Source organism: Spermophilus citellus, assembly GCF_964194105.1.
Source record: "Spermophilus citellus genome assembly, chromosome: 16".
In the NCBI taxonomy this organism is placed as follows: Eukaryota; Metazoa; Chordata; class Mammalia; order Rodentia; family Sciuridae; genus Spermophilus; species Spermophilus citellus.
In genome coordinates, this window is record NC_138196.1 from 54151633 (window position 1) to 54170156 (window position 18524).

Here is an 18524-nt window from a genome sequence, read left to right on the forward strand (position 1 = left end):
AACTCCAACAGCAAAATAGAGGCAACTAAGCTATTCACACACACAAAGAAATATAAATGGCCAATAAATAAAAGATATTCAACACTACTAGTGATAAACTAAAACAACAATGCAACATTTCACCTGAAGAGATTAGCAAAGATGAAAAATATTGGTAATAAAATATATAATATGGACTACAACCACTACTAGGATAGGAGATTATGTAAACTGATAATATCCTTGCCATGGTTTGTAAAATTTAAAACATGCCTAAATTTTGGCATAACAAATTTCTTTCAAAGAATTTATACTGATAAATATTTGATAAAATTAGCACACATGCATGCACAAAACATATATAGTTATATGAATAAAAGAAATAGTCATGGGATTTGGGGGTACTGGTTAGTGAAAAAAAATTCACTAAGTAAAATTACACAGATGACATATGATGAATGATAACTCAGAAAAACTTGTTATAAATGCACTATAAAATATGAACCCCTAGCTGTATACATGCATGTAAAACATCTGAAAGGATATATTAAAAAGTTAATAGTAGTTTCCTATGAACATGGAATTGCAATTAATTTCCACTTTTTTTTATCTTTCTGTGTTCTCTAATATTTTAATAGAAATACAGAAAAACAAACAACAAAGCCTGTCCATTTCCCTCCCTCTCTTCTCTCTTTCAGAAGCTATTTGCCTTGTCCATCCTGAGATAACGTCACCTCAGAGAAGAGACAGGTTACAGCTACATTCTCATAACTTGTCATTATCGAACTGGAAGGTGAGAAAGAAAATTCTAGGATAGGAAAAATGCCTCAAGCTTCAATATAAACTTATTTCTTAGGCTTTTGCTTTATATTGATAGTCAATGCAGGAGAAGGGGGCATCTGAGGGAAGGTTCAGGATGGCTGCATCTCTGTTAAAGGTGGTGAAGTCAATCTGATGATGACATTGGTCTCCCCATTGATCCTGGGATTTATCAGACAATCTGGCTGGATGGGCAAGTGTCCCTTTTCTCCCTCTTTGCTTTATATGTACACTTAATAGACATGGATAACCTTCCCTGAGGGAAGCATTCTATTCTTTTTTTTTTTTTTTTCAAGGGTAAAGGCAACATCTTTAATCAAAAAAGATTTAGCAGGGCTCGGGATGTAGCTCAGTAGAAGAGTTCTTGCATAGTACTTGTGAGGCCCTGGGTTCCGTCCCCTGTGTGTCTCTGTGTGTGTGTGTGTGTGTGTGTGTGTACAACATATAACTGATGACGACATTCTTTAAAATTCTTTACCTGATTTTAAAAAAGAATCAATGTGCTAGTATGTTAATCATTTAAATACAAGAAAGCCAATGAAAATTCTATACTTGTGGTTAGTTAAAGCGTTAAAATTATGAGATAATTTTCTGATAATTATTTTTTCTGCTAACGCTGGGATTGCATCTCCTTCCTTCCTAGCACAATAATTAGATCAACACAAATGTTCAATAACTAACTATTGAACTGAAAAGAGGACATGAGTATTTTCACTATATAATTTGCATGTTTCCATGTAGGGAAAAATAAAAGGAAAAGTTCATGATAATGGTACTAGTAGGAATACAGTAGAATGCTGGCTACTAAACAGCAGAATCAGACAATTTGAAAAAAGAAAAGGAGGGGCTGGGGTTATAGCTCAGCAGTAGAGCGCTTTGCCTTGCCCTTGGGTGGTACTGGGTTCGATCCTCAGAGCCACATAAAAAATAAAAAAATAAATGAAGATATTGTGTCCATCTTTTAAAAATTTTTAAAAGAAAAAAAGGAAAATGTTGAATTTTTACTTAGAAGAATAATAGTTATATTCACTAATGGATCCTTGAAAAGCATACAAGTCTCACAAGTAACAGGAACAAAAGTCTCATGTTAAAATGCTACTTTTCTGATAGTTACACCACAAAAATAAAATTAAATGTTATTAAATTGGTATTCAAAATATTTAACAACTACAAAGACAGATACTTTCTTATCAGAAACAATGCTGGGTCAGTCAACCTGACAGGAACCCAGGCCCAACAGTATTTATCTGTCTGTCATGATTCATGTTAAAAATAAAAAAAAAAAAATCCCCTATAAACACACATGGGTAGTATATAACATACATTTCAGAATAATTTACAATTCTTTAGTAGATCATACTTCTGACAGATACAAATAATTTATATAGCTAACTAGAGGAGTTTCTCTTAATGGCTTTCATATTTTCTAATTGAAAACTAGAAGTTCACCTCTGAATGCTGATGTTTTTGCTGTGAATTTCCATATTTATGTTGTGAAGTAGCATAGTATTGTTTCACTAGGGTTTGATCTTGGGTGAGTGTCAACCCCTTTTCTGTCTGATTTGACCATTTTACTAGAAGGAGGTTAACTTAGATTAAAAAATGACAAAGGTTTTATCTTTCTCTCATCTCTGATTGATGGGTTAGAGGCTGTTTGAGATGCTGAATGAAGCACTCTGATGAAGATAATGAGGATGTCTCCAGGTTCTGTAGGAAAGAGTGCTCTGAATTATTAGTGATGTCTTCCTTGGTCAAAGAATTGGCAATAATAGTACATAACATGTCACAGAGCTGCCACCCCTGATGCAATTATCTCTGAAGTTCCTTCATGCTCTACAATTCTGTTTTTCCATTAAGCATAGTGACTTAAATGGTTATCTCACTTTTCAAGGTATCTAATTTATAGCTAAGGAGTATTGTAGCTATTAGTAGACATTGGTTCACTGGAAAAGCATCATGTTATTCTCTATACAGCTCCTTGAGACTCTTATTCTTTATAAACTTGAGGATGCATCACCAGCTGTTGTTCTTGGTGGATAAACCATACAACACAGACAGAGATTTATCTCAGTAGACAACATTAGCATTTCAATGTAGCAGACCTTTGCCTATATTCAGAAACAGATAAAAATATGATGTGGTGATTTTTGAAATTTAAAAATACAATTTCTAGTATTTAAATGCTGCAACGGATGATGAAATAGTTAAATGTAAGGAATATTTACAACTTGTATTAGTCATTTGGGTTACTAAATGAAAAACATGATAATACTACATCCAGAAAGATAAAAAAAAATCCACCTATATGAGTGAGTATATAATCCATTCATTGTTTTATAGATGCCCAGTTCTCTGGAGAGTTTTCCTGAGTGCAAGATGATGGTCCTGAGTGATGAATTTTACATTTAGATAGCCGAGTTAGCTGAAAGATGTGTAATATCACAAGTAGTGGAGAGCTCCCTATTGAGCACAGATGGAAGGAGATTCCTGCACAGTGTTCATTCCTGTGAGTGCATGAATTATTTTGTGGGCAAGAAATGTCATAGGCCTATCCATGCTTCACGAGGAATAAGCCAATAATATATGTACCCCATAGTTTTTTGTCTAAGAATAGACCTTGCTCTTTATGGAAATGAATCACCTATGAAACCAAGTTTTCTATTTACCTGTCTCTGCTGAAAATTTGCTAAACCACAAAGTGATTATGCTAAAAGCCACAGCCAAGTAATATGATGCATGGCACTTTTGGTTGTAAGGTGACTCCAGCTAGCCATTGAGATGATATGATTATGTTAAGATTTGCATTCATATGGATATTGGACTCCTGACTCCTGGAGAGTTCCCATTGGTTGGAGAAGTACAGTAGGAGGGAATTCCGGGGCAGGAAGTTGTTCTGGGGTTCCGGTAGAACGCAGTGGACCGGCTTCTTCCCGGACGTGTAAGGGGTATTGGTGGCATTTTTAAAAATAAAGTTTTGTTCCTGCTTGAGTGGCTCGTGATTCTGTGCCCAGCCAGACTGTGGCATGATTATATAACCTCATAATATGATTCTTGATTAAAAAAAATAACACAACAGTATAAAGCCCTGATTTATAGACAAAATAATTCTCAAAGCTTGCTCTTACCTATAAAATATGACAGGAGTATTGCCAGGAGCACTGAGACCCCTACAGCACACAGGGCAGTACATTTCCAGCTACAGTACTTTGAAGACTTCTTGAATTTAAAAGCACTTCTTGATAAGGTGTTTCGAGGTAATGGCCGAGTAGGCGGTGAATAAACAGAGCCAGATGCCATTGTGTATCCTGGGGTTGCAGTACTGAACAGTGGCGTTGTCCCTGTTCCTGTTTTGAATAGGAAATGCCTGTGGAAAAGGAGAATATCATCAGAAGACACAAATACGTTAAGATACAAGATACAGACACAGCAAGGCACTAGTTCTCCTGTCTTCTGCACACACACATTTTCTCTTTTTACTGTTTGCCTCATATAATTTAAAAAATAAAAATTAAGGAAATGTTTTAACCAAAACACCCCAACTCATAAAAATGACAATAATGAAGGAGCCTGATTTTTAATGTATACACAGGGTTTTACATACAAATGATTACTGTCCCTTCGAGTAGATATTTTGGGAGATTACAAAGTTATTCTACTCATATCGTTTCCTGAACACAGGCATTTGGGAATTTCTTTTGATGACTGCCTTCAGAGCATCTTCATAATCCCCATAAGAAAACCAGTGTTGTTATGTTATAGCTATACATGTACTTAACTATTATATGAGAATACTATTCATGTAAACACAGGTGCGCATGACTGTGCTGTTGCTCCTCCCCAATTTATTTCCTGGAAGTCCATACAAACATATTCCTCCCAGGCTGCACCTTACTAATGAGTTCTATCAAGCTTGGCCATGGGCAGCTAGCTGGTCAGTTCTCAAGGGATGTCAGCTATTTTATTTTTAGCTTATGTCAAATGTAACCAGGAAGTAAATCTGCTAAGGGCTGGGAATCACAGAGTACTTTGTAAAACCAAACCTACAAATATGAAGAAGGTTTTCAATCACATGTAGACAAATTTCCTAATGTGGCTCAATGATACAGCATTTGCCTAGCATGCATGAGGCCCTACGTTCAATCCCTAGCACCATGAAAAAAAAAAAAAGAAAAAAAGGAAAGACAGAATAAAGATTCTTTAAACAGGGTACATATAGCTAAATATATTTTATTTTAATACTGATGTACTTATTTTACTGTGTATTAGAACTGGGAATCCACATCACCAAATTTAAACTATGCTTTACTACTTACTGGTTATCTGTCTTTGGACAAATTCTTTACCTCTGATTTGGTTTCTTAATCTGCTAAATAAGATAGTAATTGTATCCACCTCACAGAGTTGTTCTGAGGCTTAGTTAATGATTATTGTAAAGAACTATAAAGTATTTAGACTATATTAAGTCCTACATAAGTATCTGATGGATAAAAAAGAAACCAAACTTATGATTTCATTTATATTATCACTTAGAGGAAAAGCTAAACAGGTATTTAAGTAACAGAATTTGTCAGTCTCCAGGAAACTATTAAATGACTACTAGTGTAGTTAGTACACAGACCAGGTGAAAGTCATGATCATTTGCCTAATACAGGCATGGTAGAATGTATTCTAGATTAGAAATCAGAAGATATGGGTTTTAAGTTCTTGTGGTCACCGGAAGACTCAATTGTTTTTCCATCTGTAAAATGGAGCTAATGAGTACTTTATTTTACAGGTTGTAAACCAGTTAATGCACCTAAAACAGCTATGTCAACCACAAAATTAGAAAAGATGCTAACGATAAATTACAGCTTCTACAATTATACTCATGACTGTATTGTGAATCCAATTTCCTACAATAAACTACTCTAGAAAACTAATAGTTTAGAGTCTGAATTAAATAGTATATTGGAAGGAGCATTGTTAAGACTTCCTGCCATATTCACATTCAGCATGGCTGAGAGTGTAATAATGTCTGGAACCAGACTATTTAATCCCAGATTTCACTTATAATTAGCTGGATGATATTTGATAAGTTACTTGAATTTCCCATGTGTTGATTTTATCATCTGTGAAGTGGGCATGATAACAGCACTGATTTTACAGACTTTTCCTCAGCATTAAATGAGGTCACACATGGACGGTATTATACTAATACCCATCACACTGTATGTGCTCAATGAACATTAGCTATTAGCTAATTTTCTTTTATTTTTAGCTTATGTCAAATGTAACCATGTTATTCTGCTCAAATTAACATACTAGAATCTATATTCGAAAAGACCAAATATTATAATATGAAGACTTTAAATCTCAGTTCAAAATGTAACATCATAAAAACCAGTATGTACGAAATGAATTCCCAGGTTTACAATTTTGATACTGGTACTCTCATACACTTGACATTACTGTGGAAAAGAAGATAGGCTGTTATCAAACGGAGAAGTAACCTGATCATTTATCAGGCATCAGCAAACTCCTTTTGTAAAGGACCAAGAGTAAATATTTTGGGCTGTTCTGGCCACGTCACTAAACTCTGTAGCTGCAGATGATGCATAAATGATTGAACGTGGCTTTGCTTTAATAAAACGATATTTATGGGCACCAAAAATTTAATTTTATAGAATTTTACTATGTCATGAAATATTCTTCTTTTTCTCTGCATGTTGTCAATTATTTAAAGATGTTCAAAAAATTCTTGGCCCATAAGCAGTACAAAAATAGGTACAGGACTGGATATGGCCTATGAGCTACAGATGGCCCCCGGATTTAAATTCTCCCTTATTTAGGATTACACAAGAAGAGTAAGCAAGAAGATCAGCAGCCAAAAGTCACAACTATTCCTTCAATGACACTGGAGAGGATTTATAAAAACAACACCAATAACAACAACACACATACAAACAGCACAAAGGATGCATAAAAATTTATCTTGGAGAAGACAGGACAGATGCCCGTCATTGGACAGAGATCCTGTGGTCATCCTCTTGGAAATTACTTCACTGTAAAAAGTCCTTGCAAACACAAGAGGATGCTGAATAAACCACCTTTGCCAATGGTAGGAAAGGACTGATATTTCCCATGATTGTGGAACAACTGGCTAACTCAGCCTGCAGGTGGGGGCTTTGGCATCATCTTTATTTTGGATGATGGCATCACTAATGACATCAACTAGCTGTCCATTCTGTCCCTTCACCAATGATAATAACAATAATTGCCATTTCCATGCACTTACTAAGGGCCATGCTCTGCTTATTATTTCATTAAAAAGCCACCAAAGTGTTGTGAAGGACAAAATGATTTGTTAGTATTGCCATCCTTTATCCTCCAAGTCCTCCTACCACCCAATCCAACGCTTTGTCCTCTTTACTCTCCAACATATCACCATGTGTATTTTCTTCAAAGTACCTACTATAATTATTATCTTGTTATTTATCTACCTGTGTGGTAGGTTAAATCTTTGAAGTACACTTTAGTGTGTTTTTTGCCACCTGAAATATTTTCCCTCTGCCTATGTTTACTGTGCTTCACCCTTCTCAATTCCAGCAAGTGTTTTATTTCATTGACTCTGAAAGAGATGAAATAAAATGAAAAGTAGAAATAGTCCAAGTCTCTATTGGTTTTCTAAAACCCAGACTATTGGGTGAAATGGAGTGAACTGGAGTATAACTAGAATGTCTGGGAGAAAAACAGTGTGAGCAAAAAAGAGTTTTCCCTCTAGATGACGAGAATATCTTCAGGCAACAAGAAGGCAGAAGAACAACAGAGGGAGGGTTCAACAGAGCCCAGGGAGAGAGGCCTGCCCTCTGATTGATGGGCAGCATCCAGAAGAGGTAGCAAGACTCCATAGGAGTCTGAGGCTCTTTATACTACTTCCATGCCATGTTTGGGTGGGGGAGATAAAAAATGAACCCAGAAAGCTACCCAATGAAGCTATGTATTTAGAAACAACCAATACCGAGTAGCATCCGGTATATAGGCCTCTGACCAAGACAGATACCCTTGCTCTAGTTTTGGTACCATATGGACATTCAGGGTAAAGCAGAACTAGAAAAGATATGAGATATACCCCAAATGTCTGGAAAAAACCCCCAGAATTTAGAAAATAGAGAGTCTCCTTAGACTAGAAAAATAGCCCATTTTATTAAAGACAAGGGAAAAGAAACCAAAGGCAATGGCTGAGAGCAGAGGGATTCATTGTATTCCAGGACAAAGGCTCTTCTCCTGGCTTCACTGGTTGAGTTCTGGTGAAGCAGAGATTTGACTCTTCTAAGGTGCACGAGGAGAAGCTAAGAGTGCCTTAAATCTCAGTTATAAAAGTGAGGAGATGGACTGGAGTTGTAGCTCAGTGGTAGAGCACTTGCCTAGCATGTGTGAGCACTGAGTTCGGTCCTCAGCACCACATAAAAAAATAAAGAAAATAAAGATACTGTGTCAAGGAACACACTGTATCATTAAAAAATAAAGAAGAAGAAGAAAAGAAAAAGAAAGAAAAGTGAGGAGATAACAGGTCCCCAAAGAGAAACTGAAGCATGCATGTGTAGGTGATATAGTTTTGAGGGCCTCACCAAGATTCCTGCGCCTCTGCATGACTTGTAATGAACCATATTACTTCCGTGGTTTCCAGAGTAGCACCAGAAGGTACCTCACAGACAGGAATGCAGGCTAGCTCACAATAGTTCATGGATTGAAAATGAAGGGACTGACAGTGTGAAAACTCAGTGTCTTGGTGGAGAAGACCCAAGCACCAGATGCTTCCTGCTGTGCTCAGAGCATCATGGAAGGGATGGAATAGGGGAGGGAGGGACCTAAAATGGCTAAAGGAAAGTTTTTAGGAATTAGGGCTTAAGAGAAAACATAAACATAAGTATAGAAAACTAAAATTGTAATTCTAGCCTGCTAAGTTGATGAACTAAGAGTGATATGCCCACTACACAAGTATAATGTTTGTCTTCTCCACTAGAATACAAGTTTCACCTCTCTATTCCCAGGACTAAAAAAGTTCCTAGCATACATTAGTTGCTCTCTCTCTCTCTCTCTCTCTCTCTCTCTCTCTCTCTCTATATATATATATATATATATATATATATATGTAAAATAAAATGGTGGTCATTATACAGATGAAGAAAATGACTTTCAGAGAAATGAAATATGTTGGTCAAGAAGCCATAACTGGGGTCTAGGGTTGTAGCTCAAGTTGTGGAGCGCTTGCCTAGCACATGTGAGGCACTGGGTTCAATCCCCAGAACCACATATAAATAAAATGAAGGTATTGTGTCTAACTACAACTAAAAAATTTTTAAAAAGAAGTCATAGCTATAAATAAATAAAATCATAAAATATGCAAAATGAAAATAAACTAGAAGTTATGGGAACCCAAAATGAGAAGCATTCCTGGAAAATATGTTATAGCTTTATTTAAAATCATTTAAGTAATTCTTAATGAGAGATGGGATTTGAACTTGAGCCTATGGAGCCCAAAAGTTTATGATTGTAGCCTCAACACTAAAATAAGAATGTCCACTATGTGCAGGATATGAATTTGATAGTTGCTATCTTTAAATTAGGTATTAGTTTCAATTTCCATACCCACTGTGACTGGTGATCCTGGCAAGGAACTCCTTCAAACAGCAGGCTCAAAATTATCAAGTTGTTATTTTTCTTAAAAGAAAATGCAACTCTGAGATATTTAAAACAGAGATGTAGGAGCTGTGGGTGTGGATCAGTGGAAGAGCCTGTGCTTAGCATGAGTCTAGGCCCTGGGTTCAATCCCCAGCACCAAAATCAAACAACCAACCAAAATAAGATATGATATACAAAAATATATTATTCATCAATATTAGGGGAAATGAAAAGCTCTTTACTTGAAAAAACCTCCAATTTATTTAATATATAAATTTACTTTTGTTGCTGCAAGAAAAAACAGGACGTAATTATATTTTTTGCCACTACTATAAATCTCAGACACACATTTCCTCCTTCTCTGTCTCAGTGACCACCATATCAGGAAAGCATCAGATAAAGGCCTGGGAAATACAGGACATAATAAACACAGAAATATTATAAAACATTGAAAGAAAAGCCAGATTACCAGTGCTTTATATTTTAAAATTACTAGCCTTTAATATTTTGAGATGGCTTTCTAATATGTAAGTAATGAAAGTATTGGTCAAGATTGTTTACATTGGTATATTTTTAAACCACTTATAAATGGTGTCATTTGAGTAAGGACTGATTCCTTCAGGTAACAATGGACATCAAAATAGATATGGTACAATATGTACCAATGTAAAAAAGATCTTGGGCATAGTAGGAAAGGGCTATGACAGCTTATTTTCTATGTCAGAGAATGTGTGGTTTCAGATTTGGTAGAACTGTGTGAGTTACAGGGTTTCTAGACAGGACACCATCTTTCCAAGAGGCCAACATGTCCTTTCCACTGAAATATATAAAATAAAAACATTGATGAAGTGTATTCTGTGATTAATAAATGTCTTTAAGCCCAGGTATCCTTTTTACCTGTTTCAAGATCCAACATAATGATTCCTTTATATTTAGAACCCTACAAATATTTAATAAGTGAAAAAACAAATGAATTATCGAAATTCAGCTATAAGAAGCATATATAATGACTATCCCCATAAGAAAATTATTTTGTCACCTAATTCTCTATTATAAGTCACCTATTTTTGTGCGTCATTAGTCTCGCCTCATCCTATGACTCTTTGCCAGGTCACACAGCTTTGGGAGTATGCTTCTCACATATAAAACATTCTGCAAAAATTACTATCAAAAACATATGGTTTTTGACCTGGCATCCGCATGAGGTTTGGAGAATAAAGGCAGAAATTTTCTTTACTCCTCAGACCATATTTGGAAACGAAAAAAGTGAATCCTGTGAGAATATTCCCCATTGTATTCAGCAATAAAGCTGCAGCAGCTTCTTTTTAACACAGAGCACACCAGAGCCGGCTGATTTTTGTTCTGATGTTTCTAATGATGCCCTGCGTGATGCCTGCCTCCAGTTCCTCAGCTATTTGTGCCACTGTTTTCACTCTGGTGATGAACTAGAGAGGCACACTTGAAGAGAGACTATCAGAGATGGAGAAGAGGAAAATCAATTTCAAAGCCCCAAAGACAGCTGGTGCAGAAGGTCACTGAACACTAACAGTTGCTTTGTGGCTTTGGAATCTGGAGGGGGATTCTATTTAACAACAACAACAAGCCTGAGTTGGGGAACTGCACCACAGCATTAACTTCCACAGCCAGGCCGTGCCAGCAGTCAATGGCCAGGCTTACTCCATACTAAGCACAATTAATACTTGCTCTTTGGTCTTTGTAAGTGGAAAGATCTGTTTCTTTGCTGATTTGCTTTCTGACCAACTGTTTTATTTCAGTTTCCAATCTCTGTTCTAGTTTACAGTTTTAAAGGGTTCTATGATATATTTTTCTATGGGTCATGTCACAAATTTAAATTTAGTAAGGACAAAGGCTGACTTTCCTCCTCTTTCCTGCTGTCCTCATTCTTGCCTTCTGGTTTGTTGTTTAGTGACTCTATCCTTTGGGTCACTAACTGAGGGACTTAAGGTAATTTTCAATTACTCTTTCTTCTTGCATTCTCCCTCCCTCTCCCACTAGGGGCAGAGGGTGGGGGGTTCAGCCTGTCAGAGAATCCTGCATTCTTTATTACTTTCTTTGCTTTCTTCCTTTCCTTTCCTCCTTTTCCCTTCCTTCCCCCTCCCATCCTCCCCTTTCTTCCTTCTTTCCTTCCTTTCTTCCTTCCCTCCTTCCTTCCTTCCTTTTTTCCTTAGAAGGTAGATAAGTTCTATGGTATTATACCTCAACTTCCTTTTTTCAATCTATTTGTTGAAGGCACTGAAGAAGCAAAAGTAACATTTTCATTTCAAATATTCTTCTACCCTCAAATGAAATGTCATGTTTTTGTTTGTTTTGTTTTGTTTGGGTACTGGGGACTGAACCCAGGGGTACTTTATCACTGAGATGCATCACCAGTCATTTTTAAAAATTCACCTCCGGTCTTTAATTTTTTTTTCTATTTTGAGGCAGGGTCTTGCTAAGTTGTTGAGGCTGGCCTTGAACTTGGGATCCTTCTGCCTCAGACTCTGGACTTTCTGAGATTACACGTGTGCCCAACTATGCCTGGCCTGAAATGTTAAGTTTTAAATGTCTGACCTGCGTAGTGTATCAGGTTACTTCCACACACTTAGTCATCAATTCTATCTACTCATATCTCAGGCCACTTATAGTTGTATCTTATAATGTTTTACTTTTTTTTAAAAACCCCATCTCTTAGCAGGTATGTACCTTCACTTTTCATTGATTTTTGTCTTTCAAAGTAATAACCACAGAAATTACTATCATAAGATTTTTAGAAGCAAGATAAATTATTTAGATTTAAATGTGTTTTTCAGTTTTACATCATATATAATATCAATATGTTAATGCTTATTTAAGAAGATACTACTATTAAAAACAAAATTAAATGAGTAAAAAGCTTATACATGTCACTAGAAAAAAATGGGTTAATAATAGTATTTTTGTTCATGGGATTAATATAATAACATTATTCCTCTAATGTCAAAAAATGGTTTAATAAGTTAGAAATTATAGGGACCCAAATGAAAAGTATCCCTGGAAAATGTGTTACAGCATTATTCAAAGTGATTTCACTCATTTCCTCAATGGGATATTAGGACGGAAAATAAAAGTCAAACAGAAAGTATGCAACTACTGAATGAAGTTTTAATTAGAATAACTTCATAAGTGGTTATCTGCATAGATGATAACTTGTTTTATTCAGTGTTTTATATGGTATTAAAAACCTTTTTAAGAGATTAACAAAACAAATGATTGGAATAAGAAGAGTAGAGCAGTTGGTGCTCAGCTCCTGTCCCTTAGGCACAGTTGAAATCTTTAGTAGTGATATACAGACACCTGGAAAGATACTTCTGTTTCATATCACATCTATTATATCATATATAGAGAAAGCACTATTGCAAGGAAATACTGACACTTTCTTCCTCTTCCCAGATTTTTTGTTGGACAGAGGGCCTAATTTGCACTAAACCAAATGTGAACTGTTTCAGTAAAATGTCCTAAAGTCCTGCTTTCTATTGATGTTTGTAGGCAAATCAATAAAAAGCACCTAGGAGTCAGATTGTTTTCTTCAAATTAGATACTCTGATTTCAAAGGCAATTTGCCAGTGAGAAGAATGATTGGCTAGATTTGGCCAAATTTACAAACTTTTCAATATTCAAAGTTTTCATTTAAGAGGTAAGAAATTTTTGAGGCGTAGGATTTTTTTTTCCTCCTTCTGGCAAAATATAACTTTCTGGATTTAAAAGGCTTAATAAAGGTCTCACAAGATTTCCTCAACATCAAACGACTTTTCCAAAATGACATTTTCAGATCTAAAGCAAATGAGTCCCATACTTATGGATTAAATTTACCTGGAAATATATGAAGGCTAAAATTAACCACTGAGTTAAAAATAGTTTTAGACACCTGATGTCAAAACAGTGGACAGTTTGAGTGCATTTTAAGATACTTAAAGAGAATTGTTAAAATGTACGATATTTAATTGTTACTGTGTTAGTGTCTATATTGTAGTATTTAATTGAGAGTATATTTATTAAATAGTACAGAAAGTAAATCAGCCCCAAATATTTGTCAGTATGTATTTGAAAGAAATGATGTACCTAAAAGATATTAACTATCACTCAAACATCTTGAACACTTAAAACCTGTGCTCATCAGTCTTCAGAATTTTCACCATCAAATTCTGAATTTTAAGTTCTAAAGACAATTGGATTATCTGTTAAATGTATATTTAGCAACATGTTTATAACTGATTAAAAGGCCAAAAAAGCAGCTTAAAGTATGTGCTTTACATAATAATGAAAAGAAATATAAGATTTCTTGAAGCTATTAAACATAAAATGAAAAAAAGGAAATCTATACAGAAAATTACCCATTCTTATTTACGTTTTGGTTCCTGATTATTTCTGGTACTTTTTGGCTAATTCTTTTCAAAACATCCTGAAACATCTTGTACAATTACTTACTGTGCTTAAATGCTTTGCTATTTGGAAAGAAATTATCTATTGGCTGAGGATGCTAGCCCTCAGAAGTTCTGTAAAATTCCTAAGATATTAAAAAACCCTGCTGTGAAATTTCAGGGGCAAACCCATCCATACTAGTACCTGCAGTAGTATGCAAAAGGCATTCCATAGTAACCCATCTTTTACACAAAAACAGTACAACCAAATAGATTACAGAATCACAAGTTTTGGTAAGGCTTATGAGGGTTAGGTCACAAATAGGAGCAGAAATGGACTGAGAAATCATTTTTTAAAGCTTTGTCCTGCATGACAATCACCTGGTAGACTTGTTAAACTACAAGTCTGGGTCAGCAGGAACCTCAGCAACTGATATAGGTCCAGCAACCACACTTTGAGAACCACTGCAGTAGGATATTGGCAAATTAGTTTCTTAACTTCAGTTTAATGCCAAGATTCCCTTTAAGATTGTATAACATATCAGAAAATCAATTCAAAAGACTGATGCTTAGAAAGTCACTGCTGGTAGCTTCCTTTGAGTAGTTAATTTAGAACAAATAAAATTTGTAGAATATAAGGCTCAAACCATCTGACCTCAGAGTCAAATGGCTTCAACATTTTTCATTGTTCTATGTCATCACACTTTGAATTTTTCTACTTTCAACATCTCTCCTTTTTATTCCCCCCCCCCACAATCCTCGGATTAGTTAAGATTTCCTTAAGTGGTTCCCTTATTCTTTCTAATGTTCGGGCAACTTTTAACTATCATGTTTATTGATCCTCCATGTCCAAAGGAGACACCAGCATCTAGTAGGCTTTGGTTCTTCTTCATTTCCTATAGTATCAGTATTTCCATATGCTTCTAAAATATCCACCAGCAAAGTACCCTATTTCACAAGTACCTTCCTTAGGAGGAGGGGTTTCTTTCCCTTTCTCCTTGAACTTAATACTTGGACTTCTGAGCCATATATAAGCCAAACTGAAAATTCACCATGGGCATTTATAACTCTCCAAAATGTTTCATTACTTTCTACATAATGCTATTTTTCTACCCTTAACCTTTCTCACTGGGGTAATTTTTATCTATTCTTTTTTCTTCTAAAAAATATTTTAATCTATTACCCATATTAAAATTTATACAAGGAAAAGCTATTAATCATTCTCTTTATCTCCTACAGAGTCTCTTCTGGAAACCTTAATACTAAATATCTTAAATACATTGTCTATATAGACACGCACATAAATAAATACAATCTCCTTACTCCCTTTATGTATCTGTTTTTTTGAGAAGAAAAGAAATAAAATATTTTTGCTGCATGACATGCTTCCTGCTGAACTTTTCTCCTTTTTTGAAATTGCTGAGGACAAAGTATTGTCACTCAAAGTGATCTTCCCAGTACCCGCCACAGTGGTACACTACCACACCCCAACAAAAGTAAAAGCTCTGGTAGTTTCCTATCTATTAAATAATGTGATGACAAAAATTCTCTTACTCAAGTTAAATAGAAGCAAAATACTAGCCTAATTGCAAAAACAATTCCACACTGAATTCCTAAAATTACAGTTAAGGAGAAAGTATTTTCTTTTATCCTTTAGAAATTATTTTAAAACATTCTTTGGAGATGGTATAAGCAGGAGCACCAGAAGAGTACTCAACTGGGTGATGAAAGTAAAAGAGGACCAGTTTTTAATTAACTTCTTCAGTGACCAATGTAGCACTAAGTACTTGACAAAAGCTCTAACTAAGATTAAAATTTGCAAATGGCAGATAGAAATTATGTCTCAAGGCTGGACTGAAAAGGTGAAACAGTTAAGAAATAGTAAAACATAACTATGGTGAAACAATAATAAACTAAAATTTAATATTTGTGTTTGTATTTCAATAATTTCATCATAATTTTTAAGAAGGGTGATTCTGGAAAAGGAAAACAGATTTGTGCGTGAGTATGTATGTATAAATTTTCTAAGAAATGCCGGGAATTGTTCAATGGATTGATTATTTTGCTTCTAATATAAAGGTATTATTACTATAAATTTAGTTATAAAATTATATAGTAATATAATTTGCAATTATAAAAATAAAATATTTTAGACTCCTAATTAAAATGGCTCTTCTTTTTTATTGCCTAAAATTCTGATACGCACTTTAAAAAAAATATTTTAAATAAGAAAATTAAACATACCCCTTGTAAGCAATCAACATTAGGCTGTAAATTATATATTTTGACATGAAAACAAAAGAACAAATATGTAACGATTCTGGCTGTGACACAGTGCATTAGTGAGACTGATAAACTACTACTTCATGCTGATACAATGTTGTGGTCTCAAATCTATTACACTTTTGAATTGATGAGCTATTATCTTTGGACAACTTTCACACTGGGAGGTGATCTAAGCAAGAAAAATGTCTTAAATGAAAAGCTTATAAACAAGATAGATTTCACTATTGCTACCTGAGTTAATATGAACTATCAATAATTGTTCAAAAAAATGTTTGAGACACAAGCTGTTTTTAACATTTTACATAAAATTTGCAACATCTGTCATTATACACTTTAACAATTAGTAATTACATTGAATGTGAAAACATGTTTATGGGAAGTACAATATGGTGTTTTAACCAATCTCTGGGAAAAGTAGGAGGGAAAATACTAGAGACTGTTAAGCAGATTGGAGGACAATTCATTTAGTTATGCTCTCTACTTTCACACTTAGTTTTCACAGTCTTAAGCAAGTAAGACAGTTATATAAAAATTAAATATAACCACAGCTGAACATGGTATGAAGCTATATTCTGAAACAAAACATTTCTATTATGACTTATTTAAGTTAGACATGTCTATAGTCAAGCAAACGCATGTTATAGATTTTTGGGGGGAATGTTAAGAACTGAACAACAACAATTTGCAGAAATTACTGTTTTTGTTTTAACCATTATTAAAAAGGCTCAAATAGTTTTAACATTTTAGTTATTTCACATTTTAGTTATTTTAGTGTCGTAGCCATGGCTTCAAATATAAAAATCTATATTAGAGATTTCTTACATGTTTTAATATATCAATTACATCTTCTGTTGGTATAGTAGTTATTATATACTAAGTATATTAAAATTCAGATAAAAAGAACATCTTAAAATTCCTATGTGCTATTGGTCAAGACTTCATCCATTGAATTATTAATTCATTTAATTAATGATGACCTTTTATGCCTAAAATTGTCAGAAAAGTTTTTTCAATACATTTGAGAAGGATGAGCAAGATAAACAAAGAATTTCAGGTATAGATGTAAATCTTTGAAGAATGAAAGATTGTATGAAACACTGAAGGCATCCTAGTTAACTACCAACCTGAGGTGCATGTGACAGTGAACAAGAAGTAGATGACAAAACAGAACAGCACAATCAGTTCAAAGAGTGGGGAGGGGTTTCAGTAAGCTTATTGGACACCTACTTACCATATGACAAGAAAATATTATCAAATTTGAGCTCTACAAAATCTCAATTCTGTGTGTGTGTGTGTGTGTGTGTGTGTGTGTGTGTGTGTGTATTATGAAATCTACTATTTATTTTTATTAGTGCTGGGGATTTAACCCAGGGCCTCACATATGCTAAGGAAGAATTCTACCACAGAATTACTCCCCCCAACCCCATAATCTACTATTTTAAGATAGAAAGATAGAGATTTAATGAATTTTTCAAACATTGTATAGGGGAAAACCAGGACTTTTTGGCCCCAAAACTTACATAGTCTCTATGTGGTAGGTACCTTAACTTATTTAAAATATAAACCAGTGAGATAAAAAAAAATAGTTTCCAAGCTCCTATTTTAACTATTATATATCAATCTGGCATTTACCTCTTATCTAAAAAATTAGAAAGATATTAAACTTTTACAATATTTTGATGGCAGTGAGCCTGCCCTAAGCACTTTTGTTGGAAAGTCCCTTACTAATGTCTAATGAGAAATTCTGAGAGGAGGTTAAAAGCAGAGGACATGGCAGTGATACCCTCACTTCTTGGATTTTGCATTTGTGTGTGCTTAATGTAATACAAGATTCTTCACAATATTTTGGGATGAATTGTAGCATGATCTTGAAAATATTTTTTAACCTCATAAAGGCTGGCTAGTTGTCTCATGGCTAACTACATGAAGAGGTAGAAACCTTCTAAATGAGGTGTTAGTATCTTTGCATCTATGCGACCAAAATATATGACAAGAACAAATTAGAGGAGATAAAGTTTATTTTGGGTCATGATTTTAGAGATTTAGTTCAGGTTCTGCCAACTCTACTGGTCTGGGCCCAAGGTGAGGCAACACATCTTGGTGAAAGGGGAGTTGTGGAGGAGTACGACTCACCTCAAGGCAGCCAAAAAGCAGAGAAAGACAGGGGAAGGGGCCACAGGGAAGAGGAAATTCTTCCAGGGCCTACCCTCAATGACCTACCTCCCCCAGTCACACTTCACCTGCCTACAGTTACCAACCAGTTGGTTATTCAAACTCAGATGGACTAGTTAGTTTACAGCTCTAACAATCCAATCATTTTACTTCTGAACATTCCTGCATTAGCACAGCAGCATTTGGGGGACACTTATATCCAAACCATAA

The 18524-nt window shown here is 34.9% G+C and overlaps 1 protein-coding gene across 16 annotated transcripts in view; it reads right to left on the reverse strand.

Moving 5' to 3' along the window:
• TENM3 (teneurin transmembrane protein 3) overlaps nt 1–18524 on the reverse strand; it is a 606711-nt gene that overhangs the window by 163138 nt on the left and 425049 nt on the right. For 15 of the 16 annotated variants that reach the window (XM_081269536.1, XM_081269543.1, XM_081269542.1 and 12 more), the window contains one exon: nt 3924–4162. The exons of the other annotated variant lie outside the window; for it this stretch is intronic. In XM_081269536.1, coding sequence (XP_081125662.1) covers nt 3924–4162 — 239 coding nt within the window. The remainder of the gene's footprint in view (nt 1–3923; nt 4163–18524) is intronic. 16 annotated transcript variants of the gene reach the window in all.